The following is a 21,188-nucleotide window of genomic DNA, read 5'->3' as shown; positions in this document are numbered from 1 at the left end:
ATGTATGGATGTGTGATGATTCACTAGTCTTTGATCTGACACAGAGGCCTGTGGATGTGTGAGGGAAGTTATGGAGAGATGATTTGTTAGAGGCTGCGATGAGTGGAATTTTACTGTCCATGTGCCTGCCAGGATTGGTTACCTTTGACTCGAACCCCCCCCCCAAACACTTGTGAAGCTCACCCCAAATGATCTTGGCAAGAGGATCTAAAGAAACAGACTGCGTGTGAGCATAATGCATGTGTCTGCTTGTGCATGTGTGTTTCTGTATATGCTTTCAACTCATGCACTGTATGCGTTATCACCTGATCACTGTGTGCATCAGTGAAGCTAAATCTGCCCTTCTATCCATGCACCTGTATGTGTGTGTGCCTGTGTGTGTGCCTGTGTGTGTGTGTGTGTGTGTGTGTGTGTGTGTGCGTGTGTGTATGGAAAAGTGATTCAAGATGAACCTAAGTTGTTCTGCAGAGGAAAGACCCGGCTGGTTCTCATTGTACAGTACACAGTATCTGTTAGCAGCAATGCCATCGCTTACAAAGCCACTTATAGACCCAGTGTTTCCATTAGAGCAACCATTTACATATCTGCACTGCTAACTAGCTCTGCAGCAAACACTTTGCCAAGGAACACCTGATAGGGTTGTAACGTTACCAGTCTTAATCTTCAATATGACGATAGTTGAAATCAAACTATATCAATACCTGTTTCAATACCAGTCCCAGGCAGGGACGGCCTGTAAAATAGGCAGTACAGGGGGCACCTGCCGTCCATATGTTTAAAAATTGACTTAAGATCTGTTCGTTTTTTTTTAAAGGTTCTGTAGTATTTTGAATGTGTTAATGAAGTATCATAAATTCTGACAACATTAACATCCGATGACATGTACATAACAGATTGCATTAAAAATACAGCAGCAAAGGAATGTTCAGCTCATTTTAAATGGAAATCTAGAGACTTCATGAAGGTTATATTACAAATAAAATTAGACTAGAATGATGCATAGTTTCCTTTTGAGATGAACCTAAAAAAGTCATCATAACCTTTAAAAAAGCAGAAAAAGGAGCAAAAAATAGACAAGAATAAAATCCAAAAATGATGTGACTCCACCATGTCAAACACAACATGAACGATTCGGCTCAGCCACTGCTTCTTTTTTTTTTTCTTTTTTTTTTCTTTTTTTTTAACCTTTTTATCCTTTCTTGGTATTATAAAAGTGTAAAACTGAAGGGAATAAAAATGTTTTGTCACTCTGAACTCTTGGTCTCTTTCTGAGAAAATAGGTTTGTTCCCTGTTTGAGAACAACAAAAGCTATGTCTGTTTTATTGCGCCATTCTTTTCCAGTAAGTTGTTAAAAAATGTGACTCACATGTCGGTCTTGAAGAAGAATTTACACGTCAGACCCGATGGAGACATGAATTTAGCTCTGAATTAATAAAATAATTGTATGAAAAACATTACAGCGCCTTGCGTAAAAAGACACAGATTCACGACTTCAAAAGAACAATGGAATCAATCAAAACATATTAAACTTTGTTTTCTTTCTAAAAATAGTTCATGTTGTTTGAGTTCTTCTTCAGCTGTTCCAGTCTCTCTAAAGTCTTTTTATGCATTAGCAAAACAAGCTCTTTTCATTATCGGTCTGTGTTTCTAATATGAGCCGTGAACAGCAGAGGCCTCTACAGTGAATGAAACAACAGGCGATATCAGTAAGAGCTACATATTGGGCCATAAAACCATAGGCACCTCCACTCATAGAGTCATTCTTCAGTAACTATGAGTAACGCCAAGAGCCCATTCATTCATACATCCACACTTCTCCATACTGCAGCTCCAGGGCTGATGACAAGGTGTTTCTGAAATCGCATTAGGGGCCCTTTCATAAAGGTTTCATTGGGGAGTGTGTAACAGCTTGAAGCATTTAGGTTTTGTTTAATACGATGCAGACTTGCCGCTCCATGCTTTGTCTCCTGTGTGGAAAGGGGCCCGGGATGCCAGAGATCCCCACTGTCAGAGTCGGCTTTGATATCTGGAGGTGGAGGTGGAGGTGGAAATAGGGCAGAATAATCCCCCCCCCCCCCCCCCCCCCCCCCTCCACCAAACACACACACCCCTCCCCATCCCAAACCTGTACTCTCCATACCTGCTGCCTCAGCCCTGCTGTCCAGTAGAGTTATGGCCATGCAGTGAACCAGGCGGGCTTTGAAGTGAAGTGAAGCTCTCTGAGGCTTTGGGAGATGTGCTTGGAGAAAAGAAATCTTGATATACAGTACTCAGTCCTTTTTAGACACATGCTGTATCTGTTAGGTAAGGTGACTTGGTTCCAAAACACTTAACTTTTCATCATAATAAAGCTGAAAAATATGAATACATATCAAGATCATTTGAAAAGATATATATCACTGTATATGCACTTTAAAAAAGCCTTTGAAGAAAGCGGCTTACACGTTTTCCTCTCTTTACTCTGAAACTAAAAACATTTCAGGTTCAGTCTGCAACTCTCGGACACTTAGACACGTATGAGGAGGTGGTATCCTCATATACTTAAGTCAAAGTCTGTATCAAAGTAAAAGTTCTGATGTGTCCTCTTTACTGACGCCCTCTGAACAACATTTCTACAAGCTGTTTCTCTTTGATAATTTTTGCTTTAAAGAGGACATATTATAGCCCTTCTCCACCTTTTCAAACAGTCCCCTCTGGTCTAAGTGAAACATCTGTGCTGTGCTTTGGTCAAAATAGAACATGAATCAAGCACCAGAGGAGGTTTGTGACCCTGTATAAACCATAAACCTCCGTTTTGGTGTGTGTGTCTCTTTAAATGCAATAACCCCTCCCCTGAGTTTTCCACCACCAGGGGAGGGGATTTTTTTTTTTTTTTACCAGAATCCCACTGTGACATCACAAGTTGAGCAAATTTGAAACGGAGCATTTTTCTCTGTGTTGTAAGACTTATGCAGACCACAAACATAGGTTGGTTTATTTCACATTTTTTGGGTCAGTAGTCACTCAGGTTACCCAAATATATGTTCAAGAGCAGTAAAAGTGGATTTTTCTTAATATGTCCCCTTTAATAAATTACAAAAAATAAACTAATCTGAAAATGATAACTACTTGAATTCACAAATCAGTCACATGGAGAATGTCTTGTTCCTCTGTATCTGCCCATTGGCTGGTTCACCTTTTCCCCCTATGTGACAACACCTTCTAACTGTCAGTCACTAGTGGCTGAGTTTCATACTCTTATTTCTTGATGTTTCTTTTATGATATGCTATCTCAGTCTTTCATGAAATGTGTGATGGATGTGAAAAAGAGCTTTTCCTTTGCCGTGTCTATTCAGGTTGAAACCTGTCTTGATGTTTGGAAGGCAGTGCTCCGTCATGCAAAATAAAAATAATCACTTTTTTTTTAAATAAAACAACATTAAATACATGAAAAGATACCAACAACTCTGCCTAGGTACAGAAACTAAATATTCCTACTTTGTTACTTCCAATCACAGGATGGTTTATTTGGATCAGACCATAAACCACTTTGATTAATGTCCGACGTGCACTGCCACCTGAGCTACATATTTACACATGTATACACACACTGATTAGTTGTGAAGGGTGCAGATTGGTGTGATGTTTATTTTATCCGTTTTAGTCTCTCAGATAGAGTAACAAACCTCGAACCAACCTGCGCTCAACTCAAATGCACTTCATTGACTTGACAGTTACAAAAAACAGTGTTTCCAGATCAATTATGTTGGCTATACCACAATTATATTCATTGTGCATGTACTACTTCCAGAATCTGAACTTTAACCAGTCCTAACAAGAGGAGGAGGGGGAGGGAGAGGGGGAGGGGAGGGTGCTGGTCTTGTTGATAGGGTCAGAGTAAATTTGCTGAACAAATGACAGAGAGACTGTGCACTCGAGTGCTGATAGGGCAGCCTCCTGCACAAACAACAAAGAGTAATTAGTGCTGCACTTGTGACCCTAGTGCCAAGGTTAGCATGACGGCAAGCCCAGGTTCACGGTGCGTCGTGTCACCCAGGTGGCCCGACGAAGGCGGGGCTACAGTGAGGTTAGACTTAGGCAGAATGAAGGGGGCCGTGCAGGAAGGCTGGGCAAACAGTGCTGCTGTGTGTTCTGCTAATTGGACAGAGACCAGTGGGGTGAAGATCAACGGATGTCAACAGAGGGGTGGCATTTACAGTCCACTGTCACTCCCCTCGATGTCACCTGTGTCACTAACAGCACCCTGAGCCCTGCCACAGACTGGACTGTTAGTTTAGTCTCAAGTTGAGGGACGATGACTTTTCTCTGGTTTCTAGAAGAATTATAATGTTACTCCCAGGAAACATGCATGTGTGAAAGCAAACTTTCAGTTGGGGTGAGCTGGATGTGAGAAAGCAACAGGAAATATTCAGGAAAATTTACTTCAAGCAAGTGAAGGGGGACACTTATATGACTTTTATATCCTGCACGACGCACGACCGTAACCTTCAGTTGCAACTTTATAATAGCATCCAAATAAATAACATTAACAAATGTCACAAAGATGACTCTGTTCAGGGTGTTTGCTCTGGTCACCAGGAGGGCTGTACCTCTAATCCAAGAAGGAAGTTATTGAATGTTCCTGTGCTCATCTGAGAAGGCTTCAAAAGCTTGGCCTCCCCCCACTGTTCAGGACCCTACGAGGGGCGACCCCCTGGGACACATTGTAAAGACGACACTGCATTTCTCCCTCACACAACACTCTGATCTGAGTTATTAGCACCGAGGCTAACAGCGCTGTCTTCTGAAGAGGAGATGTAATGAGAAAAACAGGTGAGCTTTTTAACAAGACTTTCACAGCTATTAAAGTGCCAACACACCCGGTTACCATGGTGATGAGTGCAGGGTGTGAGGCTTCTGGGGAGTCAGCATCTTTGTTGTTTGTGGTGGATGTTTGTTTATGCGAGTCATTTTGGTATGTCTGTTTTGTGGATTAACAAAACTGTCACTGCTTTTATTAACACATTTTTCAAGCAGTTTTGTGGCTGTACTGTGCTCAGATTCACTGCAAAGTGATAATCCTATAGGACTGTTCTTCACTTTTCTGACTATCTGTGAGGTTTTCTCTTTCAAGTGAACAAAAGATTAGATGTAAATTCATGTTAATCTGGTTGAAGGACCATAAATCAGCTCAAATTGTAATGATAGAGCACTATGAGTCTGTCAAATATATCCATAACATCCTTTGTATTTGTCTTTTTGAGATGTCATTTTGCTGTTAAAAGACTTGTAATGACCGCAAATCTTTTAGGACAGCAACTACATCAAATGGTGGCTACCAGAGGAAAAAAAAAAGCAGATTTGCAACTGCGCCTGAAATAAACAAAAGACAGGGACAACAACAGTAGGTTGTGTTTTCCACACTAACTGACTTGATTTTTACAGAGATAAGGATGAAAATTGATTAAATTAAAAGAAACATAATAGGGAATTTTACACACACTTTGAATGTGTCTTGTCTCGTGCATGTAAGTCAGTATGTATGACACTGGCAGCTGAATGCTGTGATTTGAAGAAATCATCAATCAGGCAGTCAGACCATCTTTATTTGTGTTCATAACAAATTCACAACAAATGATTGATTACCTCAAGACACTGAACAAAAAGCAGGTCTAGACTGTCTTCCAATAAAAAACCTCCAATAAAAAGTGAGTAGGAAAAGTTAATCTGTTTAATTAAATACATGTTAGTATAAACCTTTAATCAAAGAGTTAAGTGACATAGGATCTACTTTATGTCTGACTAATATTTAGCAAAGTTGAAATCTTTTTGGACTTGGTCATTTTCCCCCCTTAATCAGGGCTGTTTCAGATCTCCTCTGTCCGTACAGCTACATTGTTTCGACAGGATGTGATGCACTAATGATATTTACAAGTGCATGGCCCAGACTCCAGAGTTACCCCAACATGATAAACACACCTGCCGGCCGATGGCTAAACAGCCTCATAGTGTTTGTCAGTGTAAGTCTGTTGGATGTTAAATCAATAAACTACCCCAACACAAAAAAAAGAAGCCTGATGCAGCCCACAGACCGGGAGGATCTTACTCATTCTGGCCCCAAAATTTCCCCTCAGCTGAACCATATGTCATCTGAATGGTATTCAGAGCTGCTTTTGATGGAGCTGATGGGTCCTGAGCTCGTGTAGGTGGTCACAAAAAGAGTATCCATGCTGCTCCATGATAAATAGGGAAATATTGGTATGTAGCTCGTCTGTATGTATTAATGTTGAATTAATGCCCAGATAACCACGAGTCAGTGTATGACTCATGAAGGTCCTGTATTAATCATCAGCTATGACTAACATAGTGAGTAATACATGAATCTGCATCCATTTATCAATACACTAATGGCCATTGATTTCTACTGGGATGCCCCCATGTACTTCATACTGAGTTAATGATTGTGTCACAACTTGATTCTGTTAATCATTAACTAAATGATGAATTCAAAACTATTTTTGGTTGAAAAAAAGCATTTCATATCAAAAGAATCCCTGAAGTTTGGCAGAAGACAAATAAATGAATAAATCTTCAATAGAAATGAGAAACAGTGTCTTACAAATTAAGGTGATTATTTTTTAAAGACGCTGAACAATAAAAATACAAAAATACAAAAATCAATATCTCACATTATCAAAGTGACACAGGCATTTTAAAGCAAGATTACAGTGTATCACATTGATCAAACTAATAGTGCTGGTAGCTTAACTGCTGCATCCATAACAACTGAACACGTGCTAACACACAAAGGAAGTAACCAGTAACAGGCTTACAGAATTAGCATTGCAATCTTGGTAATTTTGAGATAAGCAACAGCCTATTTTTCTAACTAAGCAACACCAAAGCACTCATACTTACAGGTGTATATTTCATATTGTGCTCAAATGTGTCACACTGACAAGCCCCCAGCGGTTGCTGCATTTTAAAGATACAGTAAAGTACTTCTCAGTGAGCCACGGATCAGTGATTCATTTTCTTTATAATTTACATTTTAGTTATTTTACTTTACTTTTTTTTTATGCATCAGTTTTCAGTTTTTTTTTCTGTAACAATTTTAGATTAAATCTAAATCAGAATACCACAGACCACAGAAAGTAAAAAAAAAAGGAACATTATATTCTTTTGTAGCTACACAATCACTCAAACTATTGATGCAGACACAAAACAACAAACTAATATACAATTAAATCTCAAGATCTCAAGAGGTCTAGCCAGTCATTGCCACTAGGGGGATCCAGGGGTCAACGAGTCTCAGAGGGCCAGAAGGGTCACTAAAAATGAGATGCTTGCTACCACTTACAGTCGAGTGGCAATAACACTTCTTCTAAAGATGTGGACAATTGACTAAAATTCACTTCTAAATAATATTTCATGTTTATTTTTTTTAAATAATGATCTTGAGCAGCCAAATAAAGTCTGACTTTGAGTCCTCTGCAGAGCTTACAGAGGATTGGTCCAAATGAAAGATGTACAAACAGACATGAAATAATCAAGCACTAAACCAGTATGGAGGATGAAGGAAATGTGTCTTTTTATGATCATGAGTAGAGAACATTGTAAACAAATTCATGAAAGTAAATTAGATATCTACTGTGCGAGCTTCTCTGTGGTGATGAGTCAGCAGCTTTTATGTGCAATCCATCAAAAATAAAACACAACAGTAACGGTAGAATTTTCAAAAATTAAATAATCAGTTTGTACAAATACATCGTCCAAGAAATCATGTTCTCATAAATAAGAAATAATTAAAATAAATAAATGAATAAATAGATAAATTATACTGCACATGAAACTAACAGCAGCCTACACTTAAAGCTGTAGTCCCATGTTTGGCAGCAGCAGCAGCTGACATGTTTAAAGACCCTGCATTTATTAGTGCACCCACTGTCTCATTTACATGATTAAGGCTCTTTTTAACACATCGACTCGCAGGCTAATGAGCGCCAGTCCAGAAAACACTTCAGTGCTGCATGCAGAAGTATGAGCCCTTAGGAAGTCCATTCAGCCCTGTGCCAGTGTGCCCCTCTCTCTCTGTGACAAGTGCCATCCATGTGGGCAAACAATGCCAACCTCTCTCCCTCCTTGGCCCTAAAAACAATGGCTCTCCATTACCAGTCAACAATAAATTACAATATTAAAAGCCACGGAGGATGCAGGAGTGGAGGGATTGAGAAAGCCTGAGGTGTGTGACCCGGTGAGAAGTCTGCAGATGTCGATCGCTCGGCTCTGACATGCCCGCTTTGCCGCCTGTCTTTGACATCTAGAGAGAGAGAGCGAAGAGGGAGGAAAAAGCCTGAGCTGCCTCGCCAAGCCATTCTCCACAATTGAGGTGCCCCATGATCCTCACTTAATCCCACTTTATCCAAGAGAGACGAGCTGTCAGATCTGGGGAGGGGGGCGCAGAAGGAGACAAAAGCAGGACAAACTCCTAAGTTTTAATACATTTTAATGACTGTTTAACAAGTTCTAAGTCTGGGGGCTTCAGAATGGGGGCACATTCAATGCTGAAAAGCCCCATAAAGAGGCTTCACAGCAGATTCCCACAGAATTCAAGGATGTAGAACACTTGTGTTTTGGTAATATGAGACTCATTTCAGAGTATATGCAGAAGGAAAACACGCCTGGGATAAAAGTGTGTAGGGAACACACAAAAGGCTGTTTATTAATTCTATGTCTATTAATTTGATTTAAATGAAACATTCAAAGCCTCTCTTTATGTCTTCACAATGTAACAAAGATGCAGAATAACAGTGGAGTCTGTGTTCATGGTACAGAGGGTTTACTCTGCCCATAGCAGATGGCGGTTCACCTGTGAGTCTGGTTCTGCCTGAGGTTTCTGCCTGTTAAAGGATGTTTTTCCTCGCCACTGATGTAGAGTTTGCTCATGTTGGATTAAATCTGGGTCTTTCTGAATAATCTTGCAAAGAGTCTAGAACTGCTCTTAGTTAGATAACATTGTTGCTGAGTTAATAAATAAAGGCTTGATAAATAGAGGCCAGTGTTAGATGTCATTATGTTCTCTGTCATAATGTGATCAAATGGATTATTTGTTTTATCAGAAACTTAAGTTTTAAATATCAGATTTTTTCATATTTTGGTTTTCTTTTGGTACTTTTTCTCATAGAGAACAAGAGAAAACAAATGCCAGTTTCAATGATTTACTGAATAAAGTATAAATATCCAATTTCTTATATCGGAAATATTTGCAAAAACCTGGATGAGGTTAATTGAAATAGAGGTAAAATATAATTGACCACAGCTTAACAGTTTTATTAAGGACTTCTTGTAGGTTTAGCTCACCACTTGTGTTCCAGATGGCGTTGGTCCGGTTCTTGTAACCGCTCTTCATGCACTCATCCACGTAGGATTTGGGGTCGCAGCCTGACACGAGGATCTCTCTCAGCAGGGCGATGTACGCTATGGCCAGCCTCAGTGTGTCTATCTTGGAAAGCCGCTTCTCGTAGGGAAACGTTGGCACGTGGCAGCGCAGCTCCTCGAAGGCAGAATTGATGCTCAGCATCCTCTTCCTCTCCCGGATGTTGGCGGCGTGTCGCTGCACCTTGTAGGGCTGATGGGTCGCCAGCCGCCGCGCCCTGCGCTTGGCCATCTCCAGGGGTTCATCCACAGAGGATCCCTCGCCGTCAGCGCAGATGCCCGACCCCGGGGAGCCCTCGTCCAGGTCTGTGAAGGTCAGCTGTGCGTCCGAGAACATGGACTGGCTCCCGAAAGAGGACCAGGGCGAGAGCTGGCCCGATGCCGCGTTGTAGTCCAGGAGGAAGGTGTCCATCTGGGTTTGAAACTGGATGTTTTGGTCCATCTGTCCCCAAAATGCAAAATCAGTGGTGCCATCCTGGTCGAAGTCAAACAGCATTTCCTCCATAGTTTAAAATGCAAAATGATTTTGTTGCCTTTTTTTCTTTTTAAAATATATATTTACAGGTGCAATGAAAACAAAGTTTTACTTTGGTTTCAGGCAGGAAGATTTAAATTTAAGATGAGATGAACCAAGGGTTCTTTGGGCATAACGGAAGGCTGGTTTCCGTTAATAACCTGTAACTGCTCACCTACATGTGCCTGAATCTCTGAATCTCTCTGCTGTGTGACAGCCTCACAGGCACATCTCCTGGATTAAATACTTCCAGGGCCTCCATGTTTCTCGGCGGGTCGCCCCGGCCTTTTCTAAAGGCTGAAAGGGAGCTCTTAAGAACACTTTAACTCTCCTTATGGAAGGCTCAATGCTTTAAAAACGCATTACAAAGAAATGAGTTGATCCCAGACGACAAAAAGCGACAGAAACACGTGTCCAATTAGAAACTTCCCCACAAGTAGTCGAGCTAATATTGACAAAAAACACTCAATGTTCAGCAATCATTGGAGGGCTCGCGCCCAGCATTATGGCGCAGCAGGCCGTGTAAACCCGATGGCCTCTGAATGGGATTGTTTTATCTGTTAAAGCACAACTGATAACAAACGCTGTCAGAAACACATGAAAGCTCTTTGTCAGTACAAAATGTAACGAGGTGTTAATAGAAAAGAGGCATTTTTTATGTCTTGCCTTTGGGTTTATTCTGGTCTAGACATATTTCTACGCACTGATGCTACACCAAATAGACAAAAATATCCCAGCAGCATCCCCACAAAATTTGGGTATAGCAGCCACATTAATACCATCCTAATTTGCAAATGATATGACCGACTAACTGGAAAACCATGAAGAGGACGCACACTGTAATTACTCTGGGGTTAATCAAATAAGCGCGCTCTCTTTCTTGGAGGTTGGATGGGGGGCAGCTCGGGGATGAACTTTAATTCAAGAAGGCTGTGTGTTTGCTAACACGTGCTTTCGATTTGTCAAAGTCCTTCAGGATGTTAATTTAAAGGGAATCTGTTTGTTGCAGTAAACACAGGCTGGTAGGAGGCCCTTCGCTGCAGCAGCTGATTTAACCAGAATGATCCAGAGGACTAACACTGAGACAGGTGAAGCTTGGGACTAACAGTTAGAGGCAGAAACAAAACTCTAAGCCTCACAGGTGATTGGGATAACCTTACTGTATTTAATTCATTCTGAAGAGCGTCGAAAGATTTCTCTGTGCTCAGTCCAGAAGATATTATTGTACTTGATTTTAGATCACAAGGATCGCAATAAAAAAAAGTCCCACGAGGCATGCTCCTTTCCTGGACAAATGCAAAAAGGCATTTGAATAAATTATTCATCCTAAATTATTGCAGATGTGATTTTCTATTGAATTAGTTTTTTTTTAAAGCTGAAGTTGGATCAAAGACAAGTTGTTTGCATATTCTGAATGTGAAATACAAAAAGGCCACAAAGCTGTCTGCTTTGTTCTTCAGTGAGTTTGATTTCCCTGCAGGGATCTTATTAGTTTGAGGAAACACATCAAAGATGCTGCTGTTCTTTTGAAAATAGTTAGGCTAATGAACTTACACTATAGTGCCAACCAGCCATCGGTTCCATTAACCCATGTGACAGAAACAATGAAAAAAATATTAAAGAACAAAATCCTGAATAATAGGTCCATTGTTAACGAGCCATTCTTGTTTCAACTCTTAGCCAACAAAACAGTTTATTGTATCGGGCAGGACGATAAAATAAGTATGCAGTAACGCGTCATCAAGTTCAGTTGACCCCGCATGTCCTCGGTTAGTTGATGCGTTTTTATATTGATGGGAACATAATCGACAACTTTAGAAACGAGTTCAGGGCGTCTTTTGAAAATGTTTATTTTTAAATGAGAACACAAACTCTGGCCAAAAATGAATGTGTGACAAAAACCTACATTTTAATATTCAAATCACACTTTCTAAGTAAAAGCTCTGCGTAAATTAAATTACTTCTTAGTCATACCGTGTCCTAATTGTGGGACATAAACACCTGCCATGAAAGAGTAAAAATATTTTATCTAATATCTAATTTTGTAAACACAATTTTTAAGACTCGGGATCTTCTTTATAGACCCATCAGTTTTTTAATTCAAACACGTTTTCAACTCATCACGAAACAAATTCTGATCGGATCAGCACTAGGCTACGCACTCTGTTTGTTATATAGGCCTCTCAATGACAGAGGAAGAGCAGACAGCTTGTGTTGAGAGGTGCGGACCCTCCCTGCCAGGACCTTCTGCCAGCCTGTCAGCGCCATCTCTCCTCCAGCTGACGGTCCTGGTTTGGTTTGATCCGGACTCAAGAGACGCGCCTGTTCGATTCAAAGCCGCCTAATTGTTTTTACAACAATTCAGGAGGATTGAAGTGCTTCAAATAAACAAACGATAGCAACCATTCAGAAAACGTGAAATACATTTTTTTTTTTAAAGTAACGAGGACAAACACCACTGAGTCATTTGGTTTGTTGCTAAACATGGGAGAGTGGGGCTTTCCATAAATCGTCATTTTAATGTTTTATTACTCACAAATTAAAACCTTGAGGCATTGTGTGTGGTGATTTACTTGTTTTCAATAGAGGCGCGTGCTGTACAATCAAGCCATAGGGACCGGACCGTGCGTAAAGTGCGCCTTGGACGCTTTGCGCGGCCACATGCTCATAATTAAGACTGCAGTTCGAAGCTGTTCCCCACCTGCACGGGGGTGTTAGGTCGTGGAAAACAGGGAAGTTAATGAAGCTGCGAATCAAAATCAAATCCGATTTGATCCCCACCTGCTCTTTCATGTCCTTTATATCATGACATAATATTGTGATTTTTAATCAGGGACATATTTAGGGGATTGGAGTGGACAATGTTAGCTCACACAGGGCTTGTGTCATTTCCTTCAGAGTATAAAGCTGTGTTGAAAACTTCAGAATCAGAGCCAAATGCAGCTTTCCTCTTTCGTATTCCTTTGTTTCTTTTTGCTCTCTAACACATTTACTTTCTCTCTACTACTCTGAACTTTCCCTTTCTATAGCTTCCCTGTCTTTCTTTCTCTTTTTCTCCCACTCCCACCTCTTTTTTCCTCTCTCTCTCTCTCTCCCTCTCTCTCACACACACACACACACACATACACACACAAAGCCACACAGTATAAGCAGACATGAGACAGTCTAAAAGCCATGAATACAGCAAATAAAGTGAAACATAACAATGAACATCTCAGGGTTCTGCACAGTGACGCACATCTTGTTTGTTTGGGTACAGCTCTGATAAACATCTCGGTTCTGAAGGCCTCTGGGATCAGTCTTGGCTGCTATGAGAGAATGGCATTGCAGCCAAGTGTAATCTTCAGCGTTGGCCACAAACAGCTCTTTGATCCGTGCTGGGACTGGGCCATTAGAGTGTCACGGCACATTGAAGAGATAGCTCACAGCAGAAGTTAGCCCTGACCGCAGATTAAGGATCCAGATAGCCTAAGGCCCTTACCTTTAACGGTAGGGTACAATCAACATTACAGTAATATGTGCTCTGCTTCAAAGGGCACTACAGTCAGCTGAATGAAAATAATGCAGGAAATGCCTGAGTGCATGCAAATTTCTCCTGCACTTGAAGTATGTGTGGACCTGGGGCTCACACTCACTTCGTCTAAACTGATATTGCAACTTTGGGGCAAATGCTGGATGTGTGATCTGCAGTTATCTGAGTGATGTGTGACACCAAAACAACGTATCGTACAAACTCAGGTCTACAACATTCGCCACAGAATTGAATCTGATTCTGATCCTTAAAGTTAAGTAGCAGCGTACTGGCTCAGCGCCCACTCCGTCTGCATTTCAGTCCCACTTCTGGTCTGGAAAAAGCATCATGGTCGTAAAATGGGCCTTAAGCAAACACCCCTCAGCGGCACCACCCCTCTCCCTGGACCGGCAAGAGCCTGAAACTGGACACAAGCCCCTTAGCTTGATAAAAAACACATCAGTTTTGCAGTATGGGTGTGTATACTAAATGACAACAGGTGGTATTTAGATAATACGACTTTATATGAGTGCACGTGTGCAAAACATATCATAAGCCTCCCCTTTACTCTAGTATTTCATTCATGAATCCCAATTAGCGCAGTTGTTTTGAGACTTTTGGTGTGTCTCTTTGGGATGTGTTGAGGCCCACAGAGCCTCTGAGAGAGGACTGATCTGTAGGGATGTGTGCACTGCAATCATCAGTGGTGACACCTGCACAATTCCAGATGTCACCTGACCAAAAAATACAGAGCTCATGTCAGATAGGATTCTCATTTTGTTGGACTTACAGAGCATACTGCTTGTTAATGTATTTCCTGAGCTCAAGGACTGAAACTCATATTTTTAAATTTAAGGTGCAATGAGAGAAAAGAAACAAAACGTTTTTCCCCATGACGGTGACAATATACTGACATAGTTCACTACATAGGAGGTTTTTTCTGCTGAGTATAAAATTCACTATAGTCAGAAAAGCTGGTGTTATTCTTGTTGCTGGTGTGAATGTGTGTTATTTGCTGTGTTACTCTGGAGTATGTGAGTGTTGTCATCTAGTTTTTTCAGTGCTGTTTGATTAATATGTTTCCTTTTGTTCACTTTGATCTGCCAAGACACTGCTGATCAAAATGTGCATTATTAGGTTAACTCATTATTAGGTTAACTCATTATTAGGTGAAATGCATCAAATGTCAACATTTATGATGAATATCATACATAGTGCAAGAATGATAAATACGTTAACACATCATAGTATAGTTTGACAAATGCATACCACTATGCTTTTACATCTGAAAGTTGTACAAGCAAACAAGAGCCAGGAAGATCAGTCAGCTGATAATTATGAAAGTAAAAGGGTTCAAGGTTGTCAGATTTCTGTTTGTGAAGAGCACTGGTTGATGACTGAGTTAGAGGTATAGTCTGATTTGAAGAGAGACAATAATGTTTGGTACATGTGGTTCATAAATGATACTGGCAGAGCAACATTGTATACACTTAACACAGCAGAAATGTCAGATAAGTGGTAGAACGGTCAGGATGAACTTTATAACTTTAAATGTCACACTTACAACAGACAATGTTGTAAGTGTGACGTCCTTTAACCTCAAACCTCAAAAGTTAGATGCTTGAAGCATCATCGCCTAAGAAAGCTTCTCAAAAGAAAGTGAAACATCTGTTTTCACATACAGACACTTACAGCAAGTTGAGTCAACTTCATGTGAAAAATTAGGAGTGCCCTTTTGAACATGTAGGTGGATGAAGACACTTAGAATGAAAATTCAGTCAAACAGGTAAAACTCTCTTATTTCCCCTAAGTAACTCAGGTACGTTATAGGGAGGAGGGATACCTGTGCTGGCTCTGGCTGAAAGCAGCCCTGTGAGTAAGCGGGCCTGGCTGAGGTTAAATGGATGGCCGGTCATGAGCAGAGTCCATTTACGTGTGATAAACTAGTGATCAGGAGCCAGAGGCAGGCTAAATTGAACACTGTTGCTGTAAACATTCTAACATAAACAAGAAAACGCCGAAAACACACTAATTAAAACACACACTGAGCCTGAGCTTAATGGATTTTTTAAAAATATATATCATCAAACTTAGGATACATTTAATCATTCCATAGCTGTTTTTATGTGTCATCCATTTTTTTAAAAACTTCAAGTAATTAATGACCTTGAACTTAACAAGCTGCTTTTATTGGATCCCTTTAAGAGGATGTTAAACGACTTGAATATATATATATGATTGTAGTCCATCTTAACAAATATTTGCTGTTTTACTCGCTATTTCATATCTTTCACGTGTCTTATATTATTTTTGTAAATATGGCTGCTAGTTGTTGTTGGAAACTTTGTTACCTGTGCTGCTGCCTGCCTCTTGGCCAGGACGCTCTTGAAAAAGAGATCTCAGTGAGTTTTTTTCTCCTGGTTGAACAAAGGTGAATACAAACATGAAATGAGATAAATTGACTTACATAAAACAAACTCGTTAAATAACTGAATCACCTAAATCAGTTAGAATCACTCAAAACAAAACAAAGAACATAACAAACTCAACTAAACTAAACTAAAGGCAATGCTGCAACACACCATCCCATAGATGAGTTCTATAAGATGCGTCTGCAGCTGTGTTATTTGTCCAGTTGTGCTGCTTGACCTTTAAAAAATAAATATATATATATGAACATGTAACTCTGACAGGAATAAAGTGACATATGGATGATGTTTAGCTGTGATGATTTGGTTGTGTAACGTGAAGGTATCACGTACACTCTCGCTGAAACCAGATGTGAAAACGCTCCTTCTGCAACTCCACTTCCTTGGAACAAAACACTATCAGGTCTATTGGGACACACACACACACACACACACACACACTCACACACACACACACATACAGGCCTGATACTCAGGAGATAGTCTTAACAGGCACGAGGGCGTCTTAGGTCACTGCAGAGACGTGCCTGTGGACACTCGGCCCCTAAAGACCAGCTGCTAGCTTTGTTGTGCCTCACTTGTCCGAGCGTCTCTTTTGTCCTGACTCTGTTGTCCAGGTCAGCGAGGTGTCGCTTGTTTTCCCATTTTGATTTAGACAAAATGAAAGAAGCTTTTATTCTGTTCAGAGTTTGAGCGGACTCTGGCTCTGGATTTTTGATTAGAGCTGGAAAGAAACGTGCCACTCTTGGGACATTCACACTCGGGACAATCCTCTGTTTTCACTGGTTGAGTGGTGGATGGGAAATGGTGTCCAAAGCAAAGAATAGCCATTGCTAAATTGGGGATAGAGCACATCAGACAAAGAGGGTGAATATCCTGTTGAATGCTCAGAGACCAGAGAGACAAAACAAAGAATGCAAACAGGGAGCATCTCTAATGTCACTCTTTAGTGAACTGGGTGATTATCTGATAATCCAATTATGTCTTTATTTCTTCTGTTCACATGAATGTTTTCCTCTGGGGATAGATGCTTTATGTGTATGGAGGGACGGATCCCTCCCTCATTAAAGAAGAGAAAAAAAGTAAAAGTAAAAACTTCCTTAACTGTTTGCCTTTATTTTTAAATCTGAATGTGTACTAAATGAGGCTTTGATGCAAAAATAATTGAATCTTGGTAATGGTACCCAAATGGAGTATTGGAACACTCTCTATTCACACAACTAATAGTTTGAATTCCCCTTTCTTTAATCTTTACTGCACTTTAATTTTACTTTGAAATATCAATCAGATTTTGTCAGATACATGAACTGTTTTGAGAAAGTATTCTAACAAATTACAGTGAGACTTGAAACGAGGGCAAAAAGCTTGTCTGGCTCCGTCCAAAGCTAACAATCTACCTACCAGCACCGTTAAAGCTCTAAGACATAATACATACTGGCTCATTTGTTTATGTCATACAATTGAACAATTATTTGTAGTTTTAAAGGAAATTATATGCAGGACTGATTTCAGCCAAGTGCAGTGACTTCCTGATTTCTGGGCTTCATTTTAAAGGTCGCTGGATGCTGGTTTCAGCTAATCACTGTATAGATACAAGAAGGTATGAATATTTTAGTTTGACTTAAATGTATCTAATGTCATACAATCATGTTATGATCAAATACTGCCATAGGTTATACTTAAATGCTTGTGTTGTGATTCATTTTCCAACAAACAAAACTGTGGATGTGTTTCACACTTCTGTTTCCTATTTGAACTCATTTTTCCTATTATTGATTTCGAAAGATAATACATCAATATCTTCATGTGGCCATAGGCTATGGCGAATATGAACAGGTTTTAAGAAGGAAAAAAAAGTGACACTACTGCAGCGCAGCGGCAAAGGAGAGAGAAGTGGTGTAAGAGAAAACAGCTGTTCGCGTCAGCTCGTAAAGTCTATTAGGCCTAATTTAATATTTAATCAGAATTATAATATTGCAGGTCAAAACTGATGGAATGGTAGGCTATTAAACCCATACAATTTATTTTCATTAAAATGCAATCCAGCAGAAGAAGTGACTTTAAAATAGCTCAAAATGAAACCTAGCCTAAGAACATAATAGGCTCATATAGCCTAGATTTATAGTTAACTTCATTCAGAGTTTATTTGAATGTGCATTAACTTTATCCTCAACATAAAGCTGTATTCACACACACAGGCTAAATTACCTCTCACCTTTATCCCGTTTAGTTTAATAATTAAATTAACATCTCCCGACTTTAATGTAGCCTAGGCTCTAATTCCCTGCTGAGTAGCTTCATGCAGCCCCTTCATACCGACTTAAAGACATGCCATGTTCGATAAAATAGTTTGTTGTATACGCTGTAGTAGGCTATTGCCATCCTAACATATCATATTAAAACAACCGGTGAATCTTCACTAACACGGCCTGATACGGACTGAATGAAAGAATGAGGAAATGAAACGGCGTTTCTGGCTCTGAAAGAGGGAGGAGACCGAGAGAAACTCGGGGTTCATTCAAGAAAACCTGCTCACGACCAGGTTAGGTTCACAGACTCAGTTACCATAGTAACTGACTCAGAGGTAAAGTAACCTCGCCCTCTGAAACGGGCTGGAGTTACCCCTCTGTCTCGAGTTTGAGTGACCTCCTCTTCTGAAATGGAATACCCAGAGTTTCCCTCATTTCAGGGTTAACTGACTCAGAGTTTACACAAAACCTTCTTTCAGAAACGGGTCCCAGGACTACTAAAACAAGATAAAATAAATCTAAACTCTGAAAATATAAAATACACAACAAAACAAGACTAAATCATGACATACATCAGTCATCTTACACTGACAGCACTGAGGAACTAAAGCAGAGCCACATTCAAATAGTTAACAATCTACATGAGTGAAGACTGAAGGCCAAGCTTTCAATTCAGATCCTATACGCTTAGTGTTGATATTTCCCAACCAAAGGTGTATGATTGCAAAACCACAATAATCACAGAATGTGGTGATGCCAAATTAACCATGAAAGATCATCCATGTAGGGCCCAAATGGGATACCCAACTGAGGCCAAGGGAAATGTGTCAGTTGTCATGGAGGTCCCAGACGGGTTAGATTGGTAGATAGGGCCCTTGAAGGGCTCCATACAGGATCATAGTTCAAATGTAGCCCGAGGTCACTGTCTAAATTGTATACACAATGAATAAATTGTGAATTGTATACCCATTTATATTCTTTTGGGGTTGCCTTTGTGTGCAGCAAAACCAGTGTGTCCAGTTGAAGCCATGTAAGAATTAATGTAAGACCATTGAAAAAGTGATTTACAAAACTAATGAATTAACTGATAAATGACTGAGGCTTGGGAGTAAATTTTCCTCCAACATAATATGTTACCATGTGTTTGACAGCAACATATTGTTTACTATTTCATATTTACATCACGGCAAACAATCCAGAAATACTGCAAAGAGCTATATAAAGGCAGGGGATGTCGTTTTATTACCTTTGGAGGAATATGGTTAGATTATGCATAACTCTACTGACATATGAAAAAAACATCTCAACCAGGAAGATTTCCTTTTTCACTTGTCAGGGATATGGAGAGAGGAAGAGAGTGGGTGTGTTCAGGAGGAAGGTCAGGCTGTTAAACGTATAGAGAGCTATTTCAAACAAGTCCCATCTGATAGAATAATGATGGCTCTAATATTCCTCCAATATCTGCAAACAGACAGGAATCACAACTGAACCTCTGGAGACTAAAACTGGCCGTTCAATTGTCAGATCTTGAAACATTAGAAGCAGCAGCAGCAGCAGCAGGTTGATCTGATTGGACGAGCTTGGACGTAAAACTAGAAGCTGACTTGGGAACAATCAAGAAATGATTGACTAACTTTTTGAATCATCCACCAAATGCTGGAAAGAAAGAGGGCTGATGGGGTTTCCTGATATAATGCTCATGATTGATTCTCATCCATCATTTCAGAGTGTTGTTCCATACAGCTAAAGCTCACATGATCTGCATTGACTTTCAATATGAGAGGGAATTTTATAGAGATGTATTTCATAGAATCACACCTTAACTTGGCAAATGAATGTAAAACAATGATGTCAAAGCCCTTGTTAGTTTTTTTTTTTTTCTTTCGAGATTGATTATTTTTGGGCTTTTGCCTTTGTTTTAGATAGGACAGTGGAAATTGGGAGTGAGGAATGACATCTGAGAAAGGAGCCGCAGGTCGGACCTTAACCCAGACTGTCCACTTGGAGGACTACACATCTGTACATGGGGCACACCCCAACCGCTAGGCCATCTGCATCTTGTAAGGTGTTTTTTAAGAAAGACTGAAATATTGATTCCTCTGTATGAGCTGCAAAAGAGACCATCAGCATAAAGATTCACTATTTCCATTTAGTTATTTCTGATGCCTGAAATCCCTTAAACAGGCTGGGTTTCAGAAGTGATTTTTTTGAATGAGTGATGCATTTGGAAATCAGCAAAGAAATAAGAGGTACCACTTTGTCCAAGGGGAGCGCAAAAATCAACACAAACCAAAAGATCATTAAGTTAAAAGTGTCCTTTTCTCAATGTCACAACCTGTATGAAACAAGAGGGAGAACACAAATAGTCGACTAAGAAAGCCAATGCTTTTATACACATTTTTTGTGTGAGTGCAGATGAATGATTATGAGTCTACAACACAAAATAAACAAACAGGTTAGAGAGAGTGAGAAGATAGAGCAGGTCTGCTTTATATCCTCCTGAAACCAGCCTGCTCAAGTGTGCTGAGTTCTCTCAGACTCCATCTACCTGCAGCAAGGAAAACAAAGCCAGCAAAGGGGAATAACAAAAAAGTAGAGAGGCCAACGCTAGAGCCGTAACACAAAAACTGAACAGCAACATCTATGCAGCTGTCCTATGGTTTGTGTTTCTAACTTACTATTGGGGATCCAGTGTGAAAAGAAAAACTAGCTAGAGGTTTGGACGTTTTGAAATATTGGCTATTTTAAGGCTGGTGATTTTACAAATTGGAATGAAATTCTTAATTTGCTGCTTGTTCTTCACAGACACTCCTGCAAAATCTAACTGAGAATGGGCTGCAGTCATTGCCAAGTTCTGATGAAGGTTCCTTTCATCCAGATGAGCAGATGAGTTTGAATTTGCCTCGCAATTGCATGCAAATATTGGACAGTCCATTAAGTTTATTTTTGTGTGATTGACAGATAATCAAACAGTGAGACCAACGCATCTGTTTGCCTCTCATAGTTACAAACAATCCTGAGTAATTCTTTCCTATCTTTGTTCTGGAATATTTGACCTTGGCCCGCTCTG

General features: G+C 40.1%; 1 protein-coding gene across 1 annotated transcript; it reads right to left on the bottom strand.

Moving 5' to 3' along the window:
* Positions 1-7,547: 7,547 nt before the first annotated feature.
* LOC132987040 (fer3-like protein) lies at positions 7,548-10,972 on the bottom strand. Its single transcript, XM_061053813.1, has 2 exons — positions 9,341-10,972; positions 7,548-8,425 (listed from the first exon to the last, which is right to left on the bottom strand). The coding sequence occupies exons 1-2, from the start codon at positions 9,918-9,920 to the stop codon at positions 8,388-8,390; spliced, it is 618 nt and encodes a 205-aa protein (XP_060909796.1). The 5' UTR covers positions 9,921-10,972; the 3' UTR covers positions 7,548-8,387.
* Positions 10,973-21,188: the final 10,216 nt, after the last annotated feature.

The sequence above is a fragment of the Labrus mixtus genome, chromosome 13 (assembly GCF_963584025.1).
Source record: "Labrus mixtus chromosome 13, fLabMix1.1, whole genome shotgun sequence".
NCBI classification, from domain to species: Eukaryota; Metazoa; Chordata; class Actinopteri; order Labriformes; family Labridae; genus Labrus; species Labrus mixtus.
This window is presented reverse-complemented; position numbering and strand designations above follow the sequence as displayed.